Here is a 27,662-nt window from a genome sequence, read left to right on the forward strand (position 1 = left end):
AAAGCTTTCCACTAACTTGCACAACAGTGTAAGATCACACATAATTTAACTCTATGTTTAGCCCTCGGATGGTTAAAAGTTTGTAGGGCAAGTTCCTTTAAACAAGATATCCATTTTCAAATTCCTATAAACTCTAAATATAAATTAATCCAAAACTTGAGATATTTTTCTAGAGCAAGACAAGACAAGAGTGCAGTGTGCTTCTCTTTTCCATGCAACAGACATTCTAGTCTATATCACCAGAGAAGAGATTTGTAATTCAGCCTTTCTAGTCCACACTGCCATTACTGTGTTTAAATTAGTGTGACCAATAGCTTTAAACATTAAGGTCCCTATTTCAAAAATACTTTGTAAAGGCCTGTTCCAAAGCACACAGAAATTAATGGAAAGGCTCTCACTGACTTTGAATCAGGCCCTAAAAACGCAACTAAGTTAAAAATAAAATTCCCCATGTGATTTCCTTTAAGTTTCTATGAGAAATCACACATCCCTTACAGCTTCTCATTGATCACAGCTTGAGCCCACAAAGTGAGATGTGAAAGGTGGTAAAAAAAGAACACATAAGGACTGGAAAACAGACTCTCTGTGTTATTGATTTACTAAGTAAAGTTTTGCCAAGCTTAAGTGAAGGACACAGAAAAGAGGCACGACCTACAGCATTTGACCTAACTAAATCTGTAGTAGTGGACATTCTCAGAACAGCTGTTCACAGAATCTACATAATGTTAATGAAATAAAGGGCTAGAATATGAAATTACAGATATTAAAAACTGGCTAAACTAGGCAAAATACACCAGTATGTATATTGTGCCAGTAGGCCTAGTAAAGAGAAGTGCTGTGATAAAATTAAAGAGTCAGCATTCATAATAAATGTTTAGTGAATATAATGGTTATGAAAGGTATTGGACTGATAGCTCTGGAGGCTAGTATCTTCTTTTTATCCACATAACAGGATCAGTCTGTCCAGCAGAAATGCGATCTTCCCCACGCTACCCTGTCAATGACCTTCAACTCTGACGACTTCAGACATCAGAGGGTTTTTACTGGTTTCTCTGCTTGGACTGTCAATCAGTGCCAAATTTGGTAGCATTTTGTGATCTGGACACCTGTGCGCTAGGAAATAGACCCAAGATAACTAGCCCATTTCACATAGGCCTCTGAACATCTTTCATACAGCAATGACTTGCATTTGTGACAGATCTAGGCAAAGTTTGATTCACTGACCTGGCAATGAAAGACTGGTGCCAGTTACCCGCAAGCTACCTAGTATATTTGCCAGACTATATATTATAATGTACAGTAATGAATTTTTCTGATTTTTTCCCTAAAGTTTTACCTGTGTTTCCCAAAAGTTTCCTTCTAAGGAGCACCACATGAAGTTTGCAATTTTATGGATAAGGATATTTAAATGAATGATTTGTAGATAATGAGGAAACTGTGTCTGTGGAGTAGGGAGAGGGCGAAGGAAATTTCTTCACTTAAATGTCATATTGGAACTTTTCTAGTTAACCAGTGTTCAAATTATCTGTTTTCTTACCTGGGACCCTTTTTGCCCAGTTGATCATGTGCACCAGTTCCCTGTCTGCAAGGTTGGTCAACAGAGTCATCATGGAGGCTTCACTGAAAGGTCTGTTAGGATCATACTCTGAATAGACTATGGGTGGTTCAGCTTCCAGCAAGGCACTGACCATCTGCTCTGCTGTAAGGGACAAAGCTGGACTGTTCTTCTTGCTATGCTTAATCACAAGAGGACTTGTCCAGAGGGTGGGGGTTCTCATCTCAGTAGAAGAAGTCCCTCCATTCCTGGCATCCTGCTCCTCTCTTTGACGTTTGTGTTTCAGCATACGCCCGCCTCTGCGGTCTTTTCGGATCCCTGGAGACACACAAGAATACGATTAGCTTCCTTTCCTTAAACCTGTACAACTAATCATGTTTATAACTTCAACCAATCAGCAGATGTTTGTGTAGCGTCATGCAGCACTCCTTTTGGGTTTGTTTTCCCAAGAATCTGTTGTAAACATAGAATCTTAAGCTAGTACACAGGGAGAACATTATGTATATTTGTAAAGTATAACATTAAGAATGCTTCTTTATTGCAAGTGATTCATAACATTTAAATGGATTTGGTTTTGGGACAAGCTTGTCAAACACCAGCCTGGGGGAGCCATGATTTGATGCTCCACTCCTCAAAAAATAAAAAAATCAGTAACTGAACTGAATAAATATTGTCCTACTATTTGAACTGCCAAAGCATGCCCTAGCTTCTAGCGTACAACTAATCACACACGTTTCACTGAGCAGGTCATCAGGGATAGCTGAACACTATGTGTGGCTCAAATAGATAACAAATGTTAGACCCCAAAACTGTTCATGAATGCTGTGGTGCTAGTGTTGAAAGCCTTACGAGGCTTGGATCCATGAACTATTTTAATTAGAGCTTAATCCAGCACTGAGCACTTGTTCTTTGTTAGTGGGGAAGAACCACTCAGGGAGGTTTTCCCCATCATATGTTGTTCAGATACTATGGTAATGAGTGCTACATAAGCAGACAAAAACTATATAATAAGGATAAATATAAAATGATAAGATAAGATATAAATATAAAATGGCAACCTCTTGTTGAGTGAAGAGAAGCACAGAAAATACACCTGGACTGTAAGATTTCTGGAGCATTAACTGTCTTTGTTCCTTGTTTGGATAGTGCTTAGCACAGTGAGGCCCTGATCCTTGATTGGGATACCTACCATAGTAGTAGTAACAGCAGCAGTTACAACAGAAAGCCTGGCCATAGAACAAAATCTCCCTTTGTCGAAAAAGTTACAAGGAAAGTATTCTGAAGGGGCGTAGGTGGGTTCCATCAATGCAGAGAGAAGACAGAGGTCAGATAGGGAACTGGGGAGGAGGCTGGGAGAATAGTTTAGAACAGACGTTCTCAAACTGGGGGTCAGGACTGGGAGGATATTATATGGGGGGTCGTGAGCGGTCAGCCTTCACCCTAAACCCTGCTTTGCCTCCAGCATTTATAATGGTGTTAAATATATAAACAAGTGTTTTTAATTTATAAGGGGGGTCACACTCAGAGGCTTGTACTCACTTTGTACTTTATACTCACCAGTACAAAAGTTTGAGAACCACTGGTTTAGAAGAACCACCTGTCATAAACAGATAGTTAAGGGTTAATGCCTCTTTTACCTGTAAAGGGTTAAGAAGTTCACCTAGCCTAGCTGACACCTGACCAGAGGAACCAATGTGGGAACAAGATGTTTCAAAAGGAAGGAGGGAAGTTTTCCTTTGTTGAGAGTTTCAGTTTCAGCCGGAGTGAAAAAGATCAAGGAACCAGCCTTTTATCAGAGTAGTAAGTTTTAGAAAGGAATAAATAGGTTTATGTTTATTTTCTTTGTAACTTGTCTTGATACCATTAAGGGAATTATCAAAATTGGGTATTTGGGTATTTTTGTGTAACTAAATTTGTGCCCAGGGGAACATCCTCTGTGTTTTGAATCTGTTGTCTGTGAGAGTAGCTGGTATGCTAATCTCTCCCAGAGGGTTTTCTTTTACCTTTCTTTTCTTTAATTAAAAACCTTTTTCTTAATACCTGATTGATTTTTCCTTGTTTTTAGATCCAAGGGGGTTGGATCTGGATCCACCAGGAGTTGGTGGGAGAAAGGAGGGGGGATGGTTAATTTCTCCTTGTTTTAAGATCCAAGGGTTTGGATCTGTGTTCACCAGGAAATTGGTGAAGTCTCTAAAGACTACCCAAGGGAAAAAAAGGTAGTACTTGGGGGATGGTGGCAGCGATACCAGATCTAAGCTGGTAATTAAGCTTAGAAGTGTCCATGCAGGTCCCCACATCTGTACCCTAAAGTTCAGAGTGGGGAAGGAACCTTGACACCATCAGAGAGTGGTCAAGAGATATCATGCTGATTGGGTGGGGCGGATGTGTCATATTGGGCACTCACTGCACCCACTGAAAAGCAATTCATCTCAAGCCCTCTCAAAGGTGTCAAAATCGTCACACTTATGGGCATGCTTTAAATATAAAAAGGGGCCCCAAATTTGGTAGCATTGACACCACACTCCCCACCCCAACATAGTGCTCTCTTTCTGTAAACAAAGATCCATATAAATGGTTTTCAAACTTTCCCATAATGTGAACCAATGTTACAAGATAAGAAGACACACACACACACACACACCTGAAAGAAAGGGAGGGTGGCCATGACTCTCCTGAAACCTCTTCATGACCTCCAGGCTGAGGATCTCTGATCTCTATGAATAAACATCTTCCCACAGAAAATGACATTTCACTGAACTAGGGTAGAGTGAAGAGGGCAGAATTTTTATTCTAATCTACTAACTCCACTAACCATATTCAATGAATCTTTCCACATACACTGGGTTCATTAAATCTCTCACACCCATCACCTGACCTTTTCATGTTTTACCCATTAGTTAAACTAATATTTTTTCTAAGCCAAGTACCTTAAAAGGTTTGATTTTCCCATTTTTCATAAATTCATTGCTATTTTGCCTACCACAAAAGCTTCCTAACAGCAGGAACAAAAGACATTTTGGCAAAACTTCATCCAACACCAATTCTCACAAGTAGATTACTGGAGACTATTGAATAAGAGATCTTAACTGCTATTTTCTGTTGCATGGTTTATAGGACTATGATGTTTGTGAATTAAAACTTGCCTATGAAATCAGCAGCCACAATTGTGTGAAAAAAAGCCATGTGGTTCACATATACTTGAGCACATCATAACTTAACCACATCCTGGATTATAGAATCACTGATTCAACACATCTCTTGTTTAAAAAAAAAGTCAGATTGATTGAAATATAAAATGTGCATGTCTATGAAACCTGTTAACATTTACTCGCTTGCTGTGATTAGCAGTATATAATCGATTGACATGCAAATTCATGCCCATTTTGTGTAGACGAAACCCACCCCAAAACTCATCTATTAAAAATCACCACTTGGCATTAGCAAGAATGCAACATTCTGTTGTGTGTGAAAAAGACTTTTTCTTATATGCTTTGTCCATCCAGTCATTCCTTCTTCCCAGATCATTGTTTCACAGAATGATAAGTTTGGTGCTAGCAGATGTTGAAACCAGAAGACCACATCTGAACTGGCACCAAGGTCATGAGAAAGCTTTGTGCCTGGGAGTGGAGGCAAGATGGTCTCATCACTATTCCTCATCACACATTCTCAATGCCACCAAATTCTGATAAAGTCACATGGCTCATTACAGCAAAGAAGATCACAGAACATTCACTTAGAGCACAACATGTGATATGGTGTAAACCAACACCAGATAATACCACTCAGTGGTCAAATAGACCTACAGTGAAGACAAAAAAGATTACATGAACATTTTAGGCCCAGAAATATTCCAAGATTCAATAAGTGTATACACTAATAATTAATATCCATACAGGTGAATTTTGTCTTGCGAATTTAAGTCACCAGTAAAGTTGGCTGGCCTATATTTCTTATATCTTACACAGCAGTGAAGCATCTAAGTAGATGTCTGGTGTAACGAATTATTGTACACTATCTTTTTTTGCTATATTTGTGTGAGGGTTTTTTCTCCTCTTCAAAAACACAATATACTCTTCTATAGTTAAGGTTTAAAATTTAAAGTTTGACTCTTAAGTGCTCTACAATCCATGTTTACTCTGATTTTCTACAAGTTTTGTCTATGTTCTAAATATGTTCTTCTGGAAACCAAACACACAACGGAGCTGATCCTGCACAGCAATCCACCCACATGGGGTCCCACTGACTCTACACAGGCATAAAGGTCCATATGGGCCAATCTCTGTGCAGGATCAAGATCAAATTTAAAAATGGAAGATTCCTCACTAGCAAGGCATGGATAAAATTACCGAATTGTTTGGTCTTCCTGTGATCAAGATGCAGAGGGCCAGATCCTCACATGGTGTAAAAGTTAGCTGAGTTCCATAACACTAGCTCAGGATATAAACCCAAAAGACTATTTCTATACTAAACAAGAAAAAACACATTGGAGAGACAGAGCATGTAGTTGTTGCTTTGGCTCACTTGTTTTTGATAGGTGTGTCAAAATTGTTCTACACACCCACATTTCATTCCCGGACACCTTCTGATAGTGCTCATGATTATTGCTAGGAGCAGAGGTAATTTCTAAAGGTAAGGTACTGCATTATAGGATGGAGCTAGGATGATCTGACAACTTCATGAGTCTACTAAACTTGCCTTCTATCCAGGGGCGGCTCTACAAATTCGGCCGTCCCAAGCAGTCATGCCCGGGAGGCACCCCCGAGCGGAGGGTCCGCTGGTCGCGCGGCTCGGCTGGACCTCCCGCAGCTGCGGACGGTTCGCGGGTCCGGCGGCTCCGGTTGAGCTGCCGCAGTCATGCCTGCGGGAGGTCCAGCCGAGCCGCGGGACCAGCGAACCGTCCGCAGTCATGCCTGCGGCAGGTCCGGTCGTCCCGGGGCTCCGGTGGACCTCCCGCAGGCATGACTGCGGCAGGTCCGCCGGCCCAGCCTGCCGCCCCCCCGGGAAAGGGCCGCCCCAGGCGGGTGCTTGCCCCGCTGGGCTCTAGAGCCGCCCCTGCTTCTATCCATACTGCAGAGGAACATTTGTAGACCTTCATCAGTTCAGCCAGAATTAAGCTAAGTATCTCATTCCAGTGATGGTCAGTGGTACAGTCAACTGGTACACAAAACATGGTACAGTCATGCAAATAACAACCAATACACTCAATGCTTGTTAAAAATTTTTGTAAAATACTGTGCTAATATGTAGTATATACATTGCAGCACAAGGCATTGCAAACAGTGGCTTCTGGTGACATCTTTTTTGCCTACAAATGCAATTTAAAGTGATCTTTAAAGTCTTATCTGGGTTGGATCATACATACCTGAGATATCACCTGTCTCTCTGTTTCACCATGATCTTTCAGATCAACTAGAGTGCAGTGTTCTTTCTAACATTGCCTTGACTTGCATATGTGGTGGCTCCTGATAGGACATCTACAATTCTGGAATTCACTTCCACATTGGTTCAAAAGAGCCAGTTTGTCAACCTTCAGTGCATGGTGTAAAGACCATCTATTTTCACAGGACTCTCTGCCTGGTGGTGAAAGTGGGGAATATACAGTATTGATGATGTGCTTATTTTCTAGATGGAGCATATTATTTTTATTTAATGTCAGTTAACTAATTTTGTTGTTTTGTTTAAATTATGCATGCAGCGACAAATGAAATGGGTACTTTATTATAAATCAGGAAAATCAAGTTTAGACCGGGCCATATTGTATTTTAGATTGGAAGTTATCACTTAGGTTAGGATTTAGATTAGTTATGTCCTAATCCAGGATTTTTCCTCTCTATATGTTAAGGAAATATTTAGGGTTCCTTTGACATCAGTGAGATAAAATGTTTCAGTGGGAAACTGTTCTAAATGGTGCATTTTCGCAGACTACAGAGCAACCTGTTAATTTCATTTTCTTGCTGGAACTCTTAGTTTTGGCACTTAACATCAACAAAAGCTGAATTGTCAATTGAATATTCAATATTGAATATTCACTTAATTAAACAGGTCCATTTCTGCTGAGTCCTAAGTGAAAATAATCTGTTTAAGAAAAGATATTTCTTTTTTCATTTCCCCATGGCACATCTGTGCCTCCACTAGAAAAAATCAGAGCCAGTCTCACAGTTTGAGAATGAGAGTATTAATCTAAGCAAATATTTTAACCAAATTTATGTAACCTGTCTCCTCAACAGCTCCATATTTGGCTGTCTGTGTTCTTAAGTCAGACAGGGAAGTGTTGGGCAATACACACAGGTGAAGTATGTCTGCCAGTTATTTTATGTGCCATATGCTGTTGCTGACCTGTGAAAGAACTGACTACTTGTAATCATACAAATAATTCACATTTCATATGTGTATATTGGATTGATTTTTGAGAGTTTCCCACTAACTTTACTTTAAAAATGAAGAAAGAGGTTTCTTCAGAAGTCAGCTCTTTGAACCCAGAGAATGTACCCAACATACCTTGGTGCAAACCAAGTGTTATATTTTACTTCAGAAGAAACATCTTAATAACCAAGGTTCTGCTTTGCAGCCTCAGAGACTGAATCTGAGAATTTTAAATGCATTCCTCATGTCTCACATCAGGCAGTGAAATTATTATGATCACAGACAGAAAGTCCTTTAAATCTGCATAAGAATTACTGCTCAGCAGAGATTTATGTAAGTTTCTGCTACTAACTCTTCACTTATCTCCTAGATGGAGAAATGAGATGTTTATTCTATTATTCATTATCTTGGACTAAAGTAATGAGTCTCTCCCTGAAAAATTTGAGGGCCTCCAAAATTCTTTCAACCTATCAAATTTTAACTTGGGTTTTCATAAGTAAAAGAAAAACAAGCCACAGACCCTTATTCCTAAGGCAAACATTTCTATCAAGTTACAATTTGACTGACCCATTTCTATAGCCAAACTTGAACTGAATCTTTAAGTTTCTACAATGTATGGATACATTAATTCCAGTCTGTACAGAACCAGAACTGCAAAAATACTATGAGGAAGGCTATTCTACCAAAAATGGAAGTACTGAGAATCTTGCAAAAAAAATCTTGTTCTTGCACTATTTCCATTTGAGTTTTAAAGATACGAGGATGAAGCTTTTCAAACTCCAAATAAGTACCCAATTTTCAAAATTGTTGAGCACTGGCAGCTCCCATAGAAGTCAATAGGACCTGCTCAACAGCTGAAAACTAGAGCATATATTTAGTGCCTATATATGGATCTAGCCACCTATTTTGAAAACTTTTGCTAATAAGCTTAGATAATTTAGAAATGCTTTGAATAATCAGTAGAACTCTTGGGTGATTATCTTAACCTAACCCAAAGTCCAACTTCTAATCTTTCTGACAGTCTCTATTTTTCCTCCCATCTACTAGTGGAAAGTGATGAAACATCAACTTCATTTGTACATTATGTCAATTATTCCTGAGAGAGCAGGAAAATTTGTTTTGCACAGAATTGACCCCAAACTGTATATTTTAGATTGAGAAGATCATTCAACATTTTTGAAGTCCAAATTCTGTTTCACTCTGGAAAAGCCTTAGTGTTGGAATGATTTATATGTTGCTATTTTATTTCTTCTGTAGTCCTAGAAGCTTGGCAACTATCAAACAAATAACTTATTGTTTTCATAGCACAGCAGTACTTAAAGCATGGTTCTTTTTTAAATTAAATTTTTGTTTAAAAACAATGGTTTAAATTAAGTGGGGGAAAGTATTTCACAAAACGCAAGGAAACTTTTGTGAAACCTAAAAAAAAAAAGTTCTGCATGTTTTGTAACTACCACTGGATTCTTCAGTCATTATTGTGCATTCACTACCTCAGAAGTACTAAGTATGACAAACAGAAGGAGACCATCAACTCTACTAAGACACTTTGGACAATCTTTAAATTATCCTTCTTCTTGGTTTCAAACATATGTTGGTGAATATGAATAGTAACAAACAATCTGTGAAACCAGTTATTACTAATAGGGATAGAGAGTCTAAGAGCTGCAGTAATAACAAAACCTTGCAAACCCTCTTGAAGAGGGATGATACAAATAACTGATGGGCATGTGATCATGCAAGTAAAGACTGTATCATAATGCATATGCACAAGAAGGCTGAAATAAGTTTGCACACAATCTTAATTCTGGCATTTACTAACATTTGACTGCTTAACTTTGCAACGTTAATATACTTTTAATGTATTATATATATTTTATATAACACATAGTACATAGGAATTGCTGCATCTATAACTGAAATGTAGTTACCACTAGATGAAACAACAGCCATTTAAAAGCGCACATTAGGACAGGACATGAGCGCAGTATCCTATAAAAATTGTAGAGCAATTTAAGTAGGCTAAATGAGAATTCAGACCAGCAGTGAATATCCTCACTGTTGCAGTACGTGACATAGGATCTTAATGGACCACAAGTGGTCAGCTCCTTAGTTATACATCACATTCAAAAGACAGTGCCTACAGCAGTCCAGATCCCACCTTAGTACCAAGCTGGGGCCCTGGTTCAGTAGCGACTGAGACTGAAAATGTTATTGAAGCACCCATGTGTTGCAGCTATGGCATTCTTCTCAAGGTATCCCGTTAAAACAAAAACAAAAAAAACCATGACCTAGTCCAACTCCTTGTAGCTTGTGAGAATTCTCCATAGCACTGATTAACTTGGTAGGGATGCAGGCCTTATCGCCTTTCTTCAAGAAATCATCTGAAAGTTCATCACCGATGTGCAGCTTGACCTCAGCTAGCCATTCATTTTCAGTGACAACTTCTTGTTTGTGATCAGTCAATTGGTGTGCAAAGCTATATAAATTACTTCAGTACTTGCATGCCCTTAAAGTCAGGTCAGACAGGAGATCTTGGCTCTAAGATAGTGAGCCCCTAAGGGGCTTTCTGACTCTATATAGTAGGTCAATGTGCACTTTATCTTAGAAAAACTGCCTTATAAATATAAGCATTAATTTAAACTTTTTTGTAATAAAAACTGGTTTTTATCCTCAGTACTCTCTAATTTGGGAGGGCTTTTTTGTTTATTTTGAAAGAATAACAACTGAAAAGAGTTTCTTTTCCATCATTCTTGGCTTTGGTCCATGATCAAAGACAGATCCTAACAGGGAATTGTAGATATTCCTCCCTTTATTGTACAGTAATTCTCACTATTCTCTCCATAAACCTTTTCTTTTTTATGTTCCTGAAAGGAGGGCAAGGATAGCAATGTTTCTCCATCAATAGGCTGGAAGAAGACTTGTCTATTGTGAGTCTATTTCCCTTCCTTCTCCCCAAATCTAGTATCGTCTCTATGAAGGACATCCATTCTTTAGGCTGTGCTCACGATCATGACATAAGAGCCTTCCTGTACCTATTGTTCTGTGGTGTAGATCACAGTTCTCCTATTTAGCTTCAGTCACAGAAGGGTAATTAATGATGGCAAACAGCACGTTCATATCTGCTTACCTCACAAAACACCAAATGGATCTTTTATTTACAATTTGCAGTGCTAATACTATATTGAAGATTTCTTAAACAGGTTTGTTATCATAGAATCATAGAAAAATAGGGTTGGAAGAGACCTCAGGAGGTCATCTAGTCCAACCCCCTCCTCAAAGCAGGACCAACCCCAATTAAATCATCCAAGCCAGGGCTTTGTCAGGCCGAGCCTTAAAAACCTCCAAGGATGGAGATTCCACCACCTCCCTAGGTAACCCATTCCAGTACTTCAAATGATAAATATATGCAGATCCAGAATATTTGTCCTCCTGCGGGCAGTTGCTTAGCAACATGAAATAACCATTGGTTTCCTATGGAACAGTGATACTCAGACCTCAGTGGCTTAGGGGCCAAATTACCCAAAAGAGCCACAGTAGTGTGAATTCATTGTTTCGTTTACTAATGTGTGTGTGTGTGTACACACAGAGAGCAAAATGACTGACCAACTATTATTATTTTATCAACTACAATTGGTTAATAACATCCAAATTGATTATAAAAGCATCTGGATTGCTTAATAACTAAAATTGGCTAATAATTAAAAGCACACAGTTTTTTAATATCATGTGTTGCAAAGAGCTGCAGGAGACACTTTAAAGAGTCACTTGCAGCTCGCGAGCCTCAGTCTGAGTATCACTGCTATAGAAACTAATTATTCTGCTTTTTGTTTGTTTCTTTAAGAAAGCCGTGCTGAATCAAAAATCAAAATCTGGTCTCTAGTATCTCCTGCAGTCTGTTAGGGCTAGTCTACACTTACCAGCTGGGTCGACGCGGTGAGTTCGACTTCTCGGAGTTCGAACTATCGCGTCTAATCTGGACGCGATAGTTCGAACTCTGGAAGCGCCGCGGTCGACTCCGGTACTCCATCACTGCAAACGGCGGTGGCGGAGTTGACCTTGGAGCCGCGGACTTCAATTCCGTGGCGTCTGGACGGGTGAGTAGTTCGAACTAGGGTACTTCGAATTCAGCTATGCTATTCACGTAGCTGAATTTGCGTACCCTAGTTCGACCCCGCTTCTTAGTGTGGACCAGCCCTTACATATCTATATCTATATAGATATAGATAGATATAAGCAGAAATATTTAAATCAGCTGTACAGACTGTATGTGATGAAATAATGGAGAAAACCCTACATGAACTTGTAGTATAACAACAAATTTGGTTACTATCACCCCTTTCACCTGAGTATCTCAAAGCAGCTAACAAACATACGTGAGTTAAGTTCCCAGTGCTCCTGAGAAGTAGGGAACTGGGATATGGTGAGATTAAGTGACTTGTCCAAGGTCACACAATATATACATAGCAGAGCTGAAAATAGACCCTAGATCACCTGACACATTGCTCTGCCTTAACCATGAGTATCTTGTCTATTAAGTCATTGTTTGAAATACATCTAACAGAAACTTTTGGCCCACAAAAAGTGTGCAGGTTTTTGAGCACATGAATGCCAGATGCTTGCAGCAAGATGGAGACTTGTGGATGTAGCCCTGACCTCTACATGCCCACTGGGCATTTTGCATATTCAGCTCACACACTTTTGCACAGGTATTTTTAAAAATCTGGATTCTATGACAGAGGAAAAAGTTTTGTTCATATAAATGAAATATTGCTTTTTAATGTTGTTTAATTCTGCAGATGCAATTGACTGGACTGGCACAGGAGTTCTGTGCTGCGAAAAGAAAAAAACATTCCAGCTCTACCTCAAATTCCCTACTTCCTTATGTTGTTGCAGGCTATGAATTTAATGGTAGAGACAGCCAGAGGGTCTGGAAGAGGAGCCATCTTACATTAGCTTTAAAAACTTGCTCCCTGAGTTAGAATACCACCTCAGAAACAAAATATTCAAGAATTAAGGCATTAATTTGTCGACATGGTGGCCCAAAATAATAACTTACAAGAACCATCCCTTCCTTCATGCCTGGTCTCTTTGTCCTCTAACCTCTAAACACTCTAGAGTAAAGGTACTTCTAAGCAGCCTGCTACCTCTCAATTTCAGGGTCCTATAGTCGATACCCATTAGACTGAAACCCATGCAGATGACAGATAGGTAAAAATCCAAAAATGTACAAGGCAAGGAATCCAATAGTCCTGGAAACCTGACACTTCTATCAAGCTAAGAAAGCAAATTTCTGAGAGGGCAGGAGAGTTAGAGTCCAGTTACTAGGCAACTGGATTGTAGGTAGCAGCTTCTCTCCAAGGACCGGAGTACTGCTTTGTTTTTCCACATCAGTGCTATTGCATATAGAATTTCTGCTGATTTGCCAAATAAACAAAGAAGCTTCCATCTAGACATTTGCTGCATAGCTTTGGGCTTTAGCTCTCCTGAACCAGAAATTTTTTCTCCCCATTTTGGATTTCTGGTATACAGACTTTCCTCTTCTTTTTTTTCTGGTCATTTTATTTCATCCTCAGCAATACAGTTGGTTTATTTTATGAGATTAGATCAAATATATGTTTTTCAGCTATCAATCATTTTATCCATGCAACTTATATGACATTGTGGTGTTTTACTGCAATAACCTACTATATTATATATCACAATAACAAAACCTCATAGACTGCTCTCCCAATACATGTACAACCTTTCTCCTGTAAAGAATCCCACATTTAGAAGGAACTGGTATACTTAAGCAGGGGTTTAAAAGACGGGATTAAACAATAATATGACTAAAAATATAAACACCTGAAAAAAGGAAGAAGATTTCAGAACTACACAAAACCAAGCAGAAACAAGTGAAAGGGATAATATGAGAAACAAGACATAATGATCAAATTGTAGAGAAAAATGTTCAATAAAAGAATTCTATACAGACAGAAGTTAAGAGAAAATTGTAAAAATTGTTAAGAAGGAATTGGAGAGAAATCTAAGGAAACAACAGTTATTTTGCAGAAGTCTTTAAAGATAAGGAAGAAGAAGCTGAGCTGCCAAAGACAGGGATCATACTTTTTGGCCTACTATTACATAACACCCACGTCCAGTGTAGGCAAGACAACATAAGCATTAATGAAATAATGATGAATTATACTTGGTAGAAATAGGAAATAATGAAAAATTGAATTGCTACTATACTTCTGAAATTGCCAAACTATCCAAAACCTTAAAATGCAATCATTTTTGAGATAACAGTGGTTTCTCCATCAGTGAGTCCATGCTATTTTGAAATATAAGGATACGGGTGTGGAAGTGGGGAGGTGTCCAGCAGCTCTTCCTCTTGAGAGCATTACAATGGATGAAATCGTTCAACATTACACTGGGCAGACCTCAGCCTTCCAGTCCTCTTAGGCCAGTTCAAATAGATAGGTACTTTCTAAAGAAGAGGCCAGTTCAAATAGATAGGTACTTTCTAAATGTTCTAGTAATAATCAACCTCTTCTAGTAAAAACTTGCACATTATTTGCAGATAAATACAGTGATTAAGTACACAACTGTCCAATGTACCAAAGGTACCTATTAAGCTGTTATCTTAATCATTCTAATTTGTATGAGTGAATATTAGCATGAATTGGGTGAAACTTAACAGAATACATTTAAGAATAAACTGTATGCAATATATATGATTATAATTATATCACCATTTGTGATTTTCTCTAGTCCTTTGCAATAAAATATGGAAATGACAGGGTCTGTTAATGGATTGCTGTGTTCTACATTTGAGAGATGAAGTGGGAATAGAAACTGGTAGTATACTGCCTGCACAGGTTGTAGGTACAATCCAGCCCACTTGCACACTGAAAAAAAGAAGTTATAACTGGTTAATTAAAAAGCAGATGCTCCTTCCCAAAAATGTACTTGGTTCAATTTATTTTTCTTACAGACCATGACTGGATACTACAATTTTCATCAGAATGAAGATAATATTTTGGGGGTGGGGGTTGGGTCATTTAAGATACTCTATAGTCTACATTTATTTGCAGATGTGACTTTACTTCATTTCCAGAATTTAGACTCCATGCAACTTGGAAGCTTCTTTACTCTGGCTGGTGCCAAAAAATACATATAGTAAAATTAGTGACACTTCTTCTAATTGAGTTGGAAACTGATTTGATTAACAATTTGAAAGCATAAATATAATAGAGAATAATGAAAATGATTTAATTTAGCAGCAATGGAAACACTAGTATAGACTGGGCACTGATAGAAAAAAGGAATGAGTGTGACGTGCACACAGAATAGCATCAGCAGGCTATGGATCAATATTCTGACATATCACACAAAGAACTGTAAAGAAGAAGGATTTGCCCAACTGCTTTGTGTCTACATTAAAACCTCTGCTATTGCTACCACTGGTGGAGCTGCACTAGTGGTAGTACAAGGGTGAGAGATTTCCCAGGAAAAGTAGCATAGACAAGCCAATAGTGGCATGGTTGGCACTAAACATGGCATGGTCTGAACACAGCATGGTCAATACTTAGAATACATGGCAGCTAGTTATGTTTCACTCTTGCCAGAGGCTGTACTGACACATCTAACCACTTCAGTGCCTTTATTTTGCTTTATACACAGGACTCCCAATCAGGCACTTCTTTAAATCAATAGCTTTAACAAAGTGAAGTGGAATTAGGCTCTAAGGGTGCCCCAAAAATATATAGTTGCTGGGGCTGCTATCTGGCCTAGATAAGAGCAGAAGGCTGGGTTGTATTGTTTTTTCAAACCAATTTTCATTATTTTAAAAACTATGTTTATAGAAGATGGAGATTTGCCAAAGCCACTTGTGATTATGTTCTAAGTCCAAATGTCCTATTGTGTTTCAGCATGATGGTCCTCCCAAAGAGATTTAGAGGCCTGGCAGACTGAGATGCTTTCTTTTTCCATTTTGTTCTCTCTCTATAAATTACTGTGATCATTGGGAAGCTGACTGTGAAAATATTCCAAATTCAGGATTTATAGATATTAATGTACTACTTTTGGATCCAATTCAGACCATCTGAACACTCATTTATTATAGAATGCTTTTAAGAATGCCATTAAATAGAAACTTGAATGGTGCTGGAGTCCCAGCTGGGTAAACAGTTACTTTAAAAGAGAAATGTTGTCAGGAATTAGCTGAATTTTTTTTAGCATTAAGGTCTGTCTTAAAACAAATGTATATTCAACTGCACAGTTAAGATGGTAGCCCATAAACACTTGCCCAAATCCATAGAACTAGACTGGGACTTGGACTACGCACCTTATGTAAGGGAGGAAAAGGGAGTGTGTAGACCATCCAGGTTGATCTGAGTTCCTGGACCTTATGTTCAGGTGTGTAGGAGTACATGGATGCTGCTTATTCCCCATCCAGATGAAGTGGATATAGAATGAGCAGAGTCTGATCTTCACACCCCACATCACTGGCAAACAAACTGAGCTGGCACAGAGGTGGTGGTCATTTGCTGCTGTTATAGACCAGCAGCAAAATTATAACACCCCCACCCAAAGCAAAAATGAAACATGAGGGAATTGTTTCCCATAGTCACAATGCCTCAGGGACGTGCTTATGGGGATATAGGTTACACACCACCACCTGGCTCTTCTGAATCCTTCCCACATCAATCATCAGATGTTACTTATGGTATGAACAAGGCTTCACTATCCCTGTTTACCCGGGCCCTCATTGCATGTCCTGTGTTAAGTCCCATATGTTTTCCCTCTCTGAGGATCTGTGGATCTATCTGAGCTAGCTTTGATCTAGTTAGATCAAATGGCAGTGGAGCTGCAGCAGCATGGGCAGCATCACCTGGGTACACACAGATACACGAATGGCCACTGCCTATGCTGCTGCAGCTTCACCACTACTGCAATGCATCCAAGGGTGCTGAGGGAGTTGGCTAATGTGATTGCAGAGTCATTGGCCATTATCTTTGAAAACTCGTGGTGATCAGAGGAGGTCCTGGATGATTGGAAAAAGGCAAATATAGTGCCCATCTTTAAAAAAGAGAAGAAAGAGAATATGGGGAATTAGAGACCGGTCAGCCACACCTCATTCCCCGGAAGAAATCATGGAGCAGGTCCTCAAGGAATCCATTTTGAAGCACTTGGAGGAGAGGTAGGTGATCAGGAACAGTCAACATGGATTCACCAAGGGCAAGTCATACCTGACTAACCCAATTGCTTTCTATGATGAGATAACCGGCTCTGTGGATATGGGGAAAGCAGCGGACGTGATATACCTTGACTTTAGCAAAGCTTCTGATATGGTCGCCCAAAGTATTCTTGCCAGAAAGTTAAAGAAGTATGGGCTGGATGAATGGATATAAGGTGAATAGAAAGCTGGCTAGATAATCGGGCTCAATGGGTAGTGACGAACGGCTCGATGTCTAGTTGGCAGCCGGTCTCAAGCAGAATGCCTCAGGGATTGGTCCCGGGCCAGTTTTGTTCAACATTTTCATTAATGATCTGGATGATGGGATGGATTGCACCCTCAGCAAGTTTGCAGATGACACTAAACTGGGGGGAGAGGTAGATATGCTGGAGGGTAAAGATAGGGTCCGGAGTGACCTAGACAAATTTGAGGATAGGGCCAAAAGAAATCTGATGAGGTTCAACAAGGACAAGTGCAGAGTCCTCCACTTAGGACAGAAGAATCCCATGCACTGCTATAGGCTGGGGACTGACTGGCTAAGTGGCAGTTCTGCAGAAAAGGACCTGGGGATTACAGTGGACAAGAAGCTGGACATGAGTCAACAGTGTGCCCTTGTTGCCAAGAAGGCTAACAGCATATTGGGCTTCATTAGTAGAAGCATTGCCAGCAGATTGAGGGAAATGATTATTCCCCTGTATTCGGCACTGGTGAAGCCACATCTGGAGTACTGCGTCCAGTTTTGAACCCCCCACTACAGAAAGTATCAGACAAATTGTAGAGTCCAGCGGAGGGCAACGAAAATGATTAGCAGGCTGGGGCACATGACTTATGAAAACAGGCTGAGGGAACTTGGCTTATTTAGTCTGCAGAAGAGAAGAGTGAGGGGGGATTTGATAATAGCCTTCAACTACCTGAAGGGGGTTTCCAAAGAGGTTGGAGCTAGGCTGTTCTCCATGGTGGCAGATGACAGAATAAGAAGCAATGGTCTCAAGTTGGAGTGGGGGAGGTCTAGGGTGGATATTAGGGCATGCAGTTACTGGAACTGTAAATGCTAATTAGTTACTTGGTTTTCATGTGCAAGTGCAGTAACTGTATGTGCAAACTGAGTATGGAGTTGCTTGCAAACTCGGTATGCAGTTGCCTGACTTCATTTTTTAAAATTGGTGTCTTACTCTTAAGTCACTTTCCATCTTAGGAAAAGGAATTAGAGTTAAAATACAAGAATTTGCCATATCCAGTGCATCCATATTGATTTTCTTAAACTATTAGGATAATGTTCTGAATACACATTAAGATCATGAATTTGAGATTTGTCGAATGCCCTCACTCTATAGGAGTGCTCAGAACCTTGGACTCTCCTTATCCTGTTGTACCGACCATCAAGCAGGAACTGTAAATGCTTTGAAAGGTTGTTTAGCTTTCTTGTAGTTTCTGTAAGTACCTCCTTACTAGAGCAGGAGTTGTAACGCCTCTTAGAGCGCAGCTTTTCCGTAATGATGCTTCAGAGCTGACCCAAAGTCTAGTCATTAAGAGAAAGAATAGCTATCTTTGGGAATAGCAGTAAATTAAAAGGGATACTGATGTTGTAAAGTTCTTAGTATGTTGGCCTTCATTCTGGATTCCACTCACAAATTCCAATATATGGAAATAATTTAGTTTTTTCACTGTTGTAGTGCATGTCTCCCATACCTCTTTACTTATTGTCATCCTTCCCAGTGTTAGTCATCTATATTGTAAACAACTTGGACAGATGATTTTTATGTATGGCACTATGTAAGTAACAGCATTGGCTGAATAATGTATTCAATTGATTTTACTACCACAAATAACTTATTCAATTAATTTTTCTCATTATTCATCAAGTTCTAATAAATACAAATAAAATAGAAAGTAAATAACAAAGGTTGATTAAAACCCCAAATTTAGGTTTTTACAGACAATAAACTATGTTTTTGATTTAAACATTCCCTTGAAGTGTTTGTATCCCAAGCACTGCAACACTGGACTAGTCCCTTGGCAATAGATCATGAGACTAACTGATTTTACACAAAAATCAGATTAACAAACCCGTTTTCATTGTCCAAGTACAGTGAAATATAAGACTGGAGGGAAATAATCATAATACTCCCTACCACCTATACTGCACTTTACAAACATTTATTAATGAATTCTCACAACATACCTGTGAGGTAGGTAGATGGGATAATATTATCCCCAGTTTTTGGATGGAGAAATTGAGGCAAGGAGATTAGATGACTTCCAGAGTTACACAGTGAGCCAATGACTCAGCCAGGACTAAAATCCAGCCTCTTGACTCCAACTAAGATTTTTTTTATTTTTTACCATTATTTATTTCATTTTTAATGATCTAAGCTGTTATTCGTAATGTAGGTAAGGAAAATGGCCTGAAGTGGGGAGGGAATGGGTGTTTTTCAGATGTAATTTTTCTTCTGATAGTTTCACCTTAAGTAAGGCTGGGTGACCTCAGTTCTAGTTACTATATTCAAAAGGTCTGGGGTAACATGTAATGGGAAATCTGCCATTTTCTAATACTTAAACATTCAGAAAAGAGAATGTGATTTATTTGTGTGATAGCAGATGGACATGCTGAGTTACAGATTTATCCTCATCTTTCTGCTGCTCATTGCTTACTTTTAACCAAACCATTTATGAAATGCATAACCTTGCAGGGGAAGAATGATTTGCTCACTTATCAAGATAATTTGCTTCTATGTGTGTATCTGTATCCTCAACGCAGGTGTTGTTTTGCTGCAGTCCTCACTGTCTCATTACTGAATATTGCACTGCACAACAGGTTGTTTAAAAAGAGATGTAGCTAAATCCAGGCACTGTGGGCCAGGAAAGCACAGACAGATGTACTTTGGCATTTGGATCATATGTCTGTGTCTCATTTGGTGGATTAAGTGGTTATGTAGAAGCTCAAGAAATATATCATACTTTCAAGTCCTGTTTGTTGAGAAATAGGACATCTCTAGGCTTGGTGTAGGATATATTTTGGTTGGCTATGAAATAGAGTACATTTCTGGCAATAACTTACCAACATTCTGTGTAGGGGATGAACCACTGCAGTATAAAGACACAGAAAAATGTTGCATACAGTACATACAAATGGGTCCAGAAAGCAGCTTAACATATAGTCAATTACAGTTTAAAACTAATTGCTGAAGACAGCAGATGCAACATTTAATTGAACAAATTTGATCTCTTTGACAAACCTTTGTAGTGGGCTTCCCTTACTCACCAAATAAGTACTATATATAAGGTGGCCTGGAGGAGTCACTGGGGAAAATAGAGCTACTAAAGTTTTATTATGTTCCTATAAGGGTATGTGAATTTTAACAAAAACTATCAGTAAGTCAATATATTTGGCTACACAATTCCTGGAATGCTTTCAATACTCCTTCCCCACCCCCGACCCAGAGTTAATTCTGGTTTGGCTTTGCAACCCCTCTGTTGGCTTAGCAGAGTTCAAACTTCAATCTCTGCAAAAATGGTCTTTGGCAGTAAGAAAACAGAGGGTTTGAACTGTGAAAGTAAAAAAGTTAAATCCCACCTCCCCACCAGTTTTATTAGCTGTAAATTAAACTGATTATCCAAATTTGCCCTTTCCTCCACAATTTATTTTGCTCCCAGCACCCTGTACCTCAGTCCAGTTTACACACACACACACACACACACACACACACACACACACACACACACACACACACACACACCAAAGATTTTCCTTCTTAGGAAAAAAACGTTCCCTGAGTGATCTTTGATTCATATTCAGACTCTGATTTTCACAGCCACGCAACAGTGTAATGGACTTCACTATTCACAGACAAGAGTAGATAGAATTTGTTTCAAAGAGAAACAAAACTCCAGAGTTACCAATTATCAGAGGGGTAGCCATGTTAGTCTGGATCTGTAAAAGCAACAAAGAATCCTGTGGCACCTTATAGACTAACAGACGTTTTGCAGCATGAGCTTTCGTGGGTGAATACCCACTTCTTCGGATGCAAGAGTTACCAATAAATATTTCAGGAACCCTTCTGATTATGCTGAATTCTGCACAGGAGCCAAACACAAGGACACCTTTAGGTAGATAGCTCAAATGGAATGAAACAAAGATGTCAAATTAGATTTCTGAGTCTAGTAATACTATATGTTAGACACTTTTTAAAAAGTTTTGTGGAGCTTCTAACTGTTTAAACTTAGTTTGGTTTGGCCATTCTCTATCAAGCGAGTGAAGGTTGCTGGAAAATTCTGTGTGCACTCATGCGCCCTCATGGGGTGAAAAACCAAACTAATGAATTAATAAAAAGTCACAGCTCTTTTTGGACCATACTAGAGCACTTAACTAATGATATCGTTGCTACTGAATTTATGTAATGATTGTAAGAGACTTGCATAAAGGAAAACATTTTATATTAAATTCCATAGGTGTTTAAAAGGTTCTATGGAAATTATACTAAAGTTCTTATAGAGCTGGTTCATCCTAGTTAAATTATGTAGAATACCTCTATAAGGGTGCCATTGGATAGGCCAACCTCAATATTGCCATTTGTCATTATAGCCCAAATAGCATTACTTCTCCTATAAGACAACAGTTGTAAGAGCAGCATCAGAAGACAGTCCAGATTTCTAATACAACATCATACCTAAAAGTGGCCCTTCTGGGATTGGTACTTCTGGAAATGGGGGGAGGGGACAGTGCCCATTTCACATAGCATTACAGGTAGAAAACTACATTCCAGATACATAGGCTGCTAACACTCCAGTTTTTCAAATCATTTCACGGAAGTTATATATTAGGAGAGCCACTCATTGCTAATTACTGTTTCATGTATAGCTATGTAACTTGATTATGATTATTCAATTCTATAGTTGCTTCATAAAATCTTCTCAATACATGAATCCATCTACCGAAAGAAAGAGTAGTATTGTGGCTACATCACCAGCCTGGGTGATCACCAGACTTAATCCTCGACCATTTTGTTCTTTCAAAGAAGCTATTTTCAGTCACTGTGCATTATCTGTACTGGAGAATTAGAAAACTTCTAGGAGCAAAAGCAACAGCAGGGTGAGCCCTGGGAAAGGTAGAGTTTAGATAAATACTTTATTACATCACAAACTGAAAATGAAGACATGACCATTCTGAGGTGGATGCAAGCACAAGCTCATCTACTTTAACTTATGAACACTATATTTTGCATACAAGGTTGTATACAAAGGTTTTATTAGCAAGAGAAATCATTGCTGAATGCCAATAGCCCTGCAAACTGACATTCGTTCCAATCTTTAATTTCTGAGCAAGCTGACCAAGAATTTAGCAAAGAATAGTCTCCCATTTCCCCTATAGCTGCCATATCCCAGATGCCTCTCAATCAGATTTTGTCAGGATCCCAGCTATGAGGTGCAAGTCAAGACTGGGGCCTAGGTTGGATGGAGGGCTCAATAACCAGATCTAAGTTCAGTCCAAAGGAAAAAGGCCAGAAGCAGCCATTCATGCTCAGGGCCGGCTCTAGGTTTATGGCCACCCCAAGCAAAATAATTTTTGACTGCCCCCCACCTCAGCCCTGGGCTCTCACCCCCCCCCACCAGTGCTCTTGCCCATCTGCACCCCCTGCCACCCCAGCGCTGGGCTCTCCCCACCACCCGCACCCCCCTGCCGCCCCAGCCCTGGGTTCTCCCCCCCCACCTGCACCCCCTGCCACCCCAGCCCTGGGCTCCCCCCTCCAGTACTGACTCCGCCTGCTGCCCCCTCACCTCCAGCTGGTCTGGCACTGGCAGGGTTGGGGTAAGCAGTGGGGCTCCTGGGCCGCACCTCAGCCCAGGGTCCCTCCAGCCAGGGGTCCTGCCTCCAGGACCGGCTGGGACCCGGGAGGGCAGAGCCGGGGGACTGCCCTGGCAGGAGGCTGAGGAGCCGGGGCAGGGTAGCCCCAGCGAGCCCTGCAGAGCAGAATGTGGGCCCCGCACGGCAGCATCCTGTCCTCTATGGCCCCGCTGCTGCTTCTGGCCGCCCTGACACAGTCCCTGGGTGCTCGGGCTGCTTTGCCCAGCCCCGGCAGTGGCACTGGGAGGCGGCTACCCTGCGGCACCTGCAGGCGGCTCAGTGTGCCCCGTGGGGTCGCCCTCAGCCCAAGTGTCCCACGCTCAGAGTCTGCCCGGCCCCCACAAGGCGCAGGTGCTGCTTCCCCATGGCGCGAACCATAGCAGCCCCAGGGCACCCCCCGCGCACGACGTGCTGCTGCTACCAGGGCCGGCTCTAGGCTTTTGCCACCTGAAGCAAATAAAAAAGATGGCTGGAATGCCGCCCCTGAAAATGTGCTGCCCCAAGCACGTGCTTGGTTTGCTGGTGCCTAGAGCCGCCGGCCCTGTTCGTGCTAGTGTCACTCTGTAGGATCAGGTCAGAGTCAAGTTGATGAGCCACACTGGGTCAGAGCTGAGTAGGTCAGCTGGCGTCAGGGTGAGATGTAAAGAGGCAAGGTATCTATCCTTTCACAGTATCAGGAGCAGTGCTGGGGCCAGGAACCAGAAACAAGCCAAGGTATCGGGGACAGGCAACAGCATCTATTGTAGTAGCAAGCTGGGGATCTGCCTACTTGTGCAAACAGCCTCCAGGTGTATTCTCTGGGCCTTAAATAGCATACCTGAGACAAATCAGGAAATGCAATAGGCAGTGCCAGTCAGGGCCTCCAAGGGGGTGGGACATCCAGTTGTGCTTGATCCCATAGGGCTCAAAGGCTGTTTCCTGCTTTGACAGACGGGCGGCTCCAGGCCCCAGCACGCCAAGCATGTGCTTGAGGCGGCATGCCACGGGGGGTGCTCTGCCAGTCGCCAGGAGGGCAGCAGGCAGGGCTCCGGTGGACCTCCCACAGGCGTGCATGCAGAGGGTCCACTGGTCCCGCGGCTTCGGTGGAGCCGCGGGACCAGTGGACTCTCTGCAGGCACGCCTGCGGGAGGTCCACCGAAGCCGCGGGACCAGCGACCGGCAGAGCGCCTCCTGCAGCATGCCCCCGTGCTTGGGGCGGCAAAATGTCTAGAGCCGCCCCTGTCGACAGAGCTGTCAGGTGGCAGTGTGGACACAGCAGCTGTTCAGGAGCCAGAAGACCCTGAATCACATTTGTGGATCCTCACAGGTTTCATGCAAGGGCATGAAACTGAAACAGCCCCAGATGTACTGAGAGATGACTTCCTCTTGTCTGTGGACAAGGGGCTTACCATCCATGCTCATTCCTCTGGATCTCCCTGTTGCATTTGATATCAATCATCAGACCAAATGCAGACAATCATAAAAGGAAACTGCTCCACTGCCTGAAATGCCCTTATCCATGGAGTCACATGAGATTCAACCTTCTCCCCCATCTACTTGACATCTTATTTATAATATCAAGTCACTCAGGGGAAATTGCAAGATAAACACACATTTAAGTGACATCAACAGCCAGATGACATCCAGCTCCATATCTACTTTAGATCATTATCACAATGGTGACGCCACAAACAAGTGTCCAATACTTTATACTACCATATACTATGACGTATTTGGTTAAACCAGATACTACAGAAAAGTCAGGTTCCCTTATGGCTACAAGTCCAATTTTACCAGCCTCAGTGGCAGACAGAAAATTGTAACTAATACATTTTAGAAACTTCCAAAACTGATATGAGCTTTCCTATAAATCAGGGTGTTTTGATTATACAGTCGAATATGACTGCAGTTCTTAATTTGTAATGAAATAGTTGCCAGGGCTCAAGCAATTTTTTAACTTTCATAACTGCTGTGGCAAGCCCAGAGATACCAGGGCTATGAGTTGCCATGCCTAGAGAGGTACCGGGGCTCAGCCCTGGCATAAATTAAGCACTGCATGACTGGCAGTAGAAGAACTGAACTCTTTATACAATTGGAAATCATGTAATCCCAGCTCTCCAATGGAATGCTAAAAAAAAAACAAAAAAAAACCCCTAATCACTCACAACTTTGTGTTTTATGAAACACTGGTCCAGAAGTTAATATAACATTTCTGACACAGCCTGGTAATTCCTGCATCCAAGCAATTTTAGTTCTGGGGCGAGGTGAAAGAAAAAAATAAAAGTTGACACAGTGCTTTCCTTAGCGATGGCTGTTTAAATATTGATTGGTTTGAAATACTAGGATAAATCTCAGGGAAGATTGATTAGTAGGCAGAATGCAACTGAAGCAGTAAAAAAGATCACAATAAACACTTTTTCATAGTTCTTCTCTCAGCCACATGGTTGGAGAATTAAGAAATGTATTCCATAGTTATAACCTTTCATATGCATACAGTGGGAGAAAGAATGAATATATGATGGTGTAGGATGGTATCAGGGCTGGTCCTAGAGCAAATTGTGCCCCAAGCAATGAGCATCTTTGGTGCTGCCGCTCTATTTGTTAAACTTTTGGATGCCTTATTTTGTATTGCATTTGTAGCCCATTTCATGACTTTGATGCACGATTTGCATGCATGATTTATTTCCATCATATAAGATGATCAATCTGCATGCTAGGATCTGTAAATCTATATTTATTCATGCCATATGTAAGCAAATAAAAAAAATCATTGCCTCTAAGCTTACAGAAACTTTTTAATTTTAAGAATAACTGAAATGTACTAATATCAAGAAATTGTACCAACATTGGGTGGACCAGTATTAAATAGCGTTACAACAGGTGACAGCCTTAGAATCTTAAAATCCTAGTCCTTTAAATCAAAAGGTCGCTTACAATTACACAATAAAACAAAGTTCACAATATTGCAGCTGGGCTCTCACTTCACTGCATTCTTATATCTCACGGACTGATGGTGACACCCTGCCCCTTATGTACCCGTGAGGACATGGATGACAACATTGTAGGAGGTTCAAGGAAAATGTAGTTCTCAGAAAGTCTGGAAGGTTCCACGAGATTCTAGAAAGATCCAGAACATTCTAGGAGGTTAATGAAAAATTAATCCACATACGGAATACCTGATACATTCTACTTCAAACATTCTATTTTCCCTTTTGTTGCTAACAACAAAAACAGCATCCTGAGCCTGGTGCCCCCTCAAGTGCCCTGGTAATGGGTTGTCTGCCACTAAATCTGGCCCTGGATGATATGAGTTTTTGTTAGCATGAATTTGGGATGATCTGCTTTACTCACTAATGACAAAGCAAGGAGAGTCAAATGCAAAGAAACTAAGGAATTCTAAAGCTCTGCAGGGAAAAGAAGCCACTTATCTGTAGAATTCCAAAACTCCATAGGACAGTGCAAGCTACAGATAAACAGAAAACCTACAGTCCCATAAAGTTCTCATTGTATGGAGAAGTTGGTGATCCCACAGAGATCCTAAAATTTGCCCTGACCTTGTTTTTAAAGGAAATTAGCAGATAAATACCTATAATGTTACCTATAAGTTAAGGTTGCCTCATTAACATACCTCTTGCCAAGAAATGTCAGACATAAATAGATAAGCAAAGGTAAATAAATATCCAAATATCCTTAGTTCATACAATCTTAAACAAATGTACATGTGTAAACCATGAAAAACTGCACAACGAATATTCTTACATCCCTAGTAACAGCCTAGCAGCCATTGCATATGACCAAGTGGCATTTTCAAATAATAAACAAGCACATGTGCAGCTAAGAATCAAGGTTCAATACGATCTACCTTTTGCTCTGTTTGGGGAACAGATTAAACTTTGGGATGATACTACAATAATCATCCACTCTGCATGTGGGCACAGTGGGTGAATAGAAATTTCAATAAAGAGTCAGATTTCAGCTCCAGCTTCCTTCCAAGTGGCTATTATAAACAACACTAAGAAAAAATTGTTTTAAGAATACTTTGTCTGCATCCTTTTAATCAATTATTGCTTTAAAATAAGCAATTATTCCTATTTGTATTAGTTCCCACCACCTGTACCAATTTGCATGAGAACAGAACAGCGTGTCTAGTAAATGTTATAGAGTCACTTCAGACACAACACAAACAGTTTCATAGCTAAGTTGCTTTCTTCTTATTCAACAATTTCTATTTTTAATAAATTGCTGCACTAGAAGATAATTGCATGACAGACTAGAACGTTTGGAACTTTTCCAGTTGTTGCATTAAACATTTGCTTACCCCTGTTTCTGAAAATGCTTTTAATAACTACCTGGCTTTTTTGTTATTTTTTAACATCTCATGAACCTACACTATGAAAAAACAAAGCGCAGCTCCCCTCCACAAAAGACAAAAATCAAAGGGTTTGGAAGTTCCTCACAAGAAAAAAAAGATAGGACCTTCCAAGGATGTTTATTCTGTTCTGTGGTTTCAACTTTTTGTCCTGCCTCAGCATTCCAGCCTAGCTAGATGAGACTGAAAGACCAGCATTAGCCCATCTGGATACGAGTGGGTACTTGGTCCAACGGTAACTGAGGCCTGGTCTACACTAGGAGTTTATGTCGAATTTAGCAGCGTTAATTCGACTTAACCGTGCACCCGTCCACACCAGGAAGCTAATTAGTTC

General features: G+C 40.5%; 1 protein-coding gene across 5 annotated transcripts in view; it reads right to left on the reverse strand.

The window, feature by feature from the left end:
• The window catches only part of ESR1 (estrogen receptor 1), a 285,231-nt gene that overhangs the window by 66,325 nt on the left and 191,244 nt on the right, over window positions 1-27,662 (reverse strand). For all 5 annotated transcript variants that reach the window (XM_039530311.1, XM_039530314.1, XM_039530315.1 and 2 more), the window contains one exon: window positions 1,538-1,873. In XM_039530311.1, coding sequence (XP_039386245.1) covers window positions 1,538-1,873 — 336 coding nt within the window. The remainder of the gene's footprint in view (window positions 1-1,537; window positions 1,874-27,662) is intronic.

The sequence above is a fragment of the Mauremys reevesii genome, linkage group 3, assembly GCF_016161935.1.
Source record: "Mauremys reevesii isolate NIE-2019 linkage group 3, ASM1616193v1, whole genome shotgun sequence".
Classification (NCBI taxonomy): domain Eukaryota; kingdom Metazoa; phylum Chordata; order Testudines; family Geoemydidae; genus Mauremys; species Mauremys reevesii.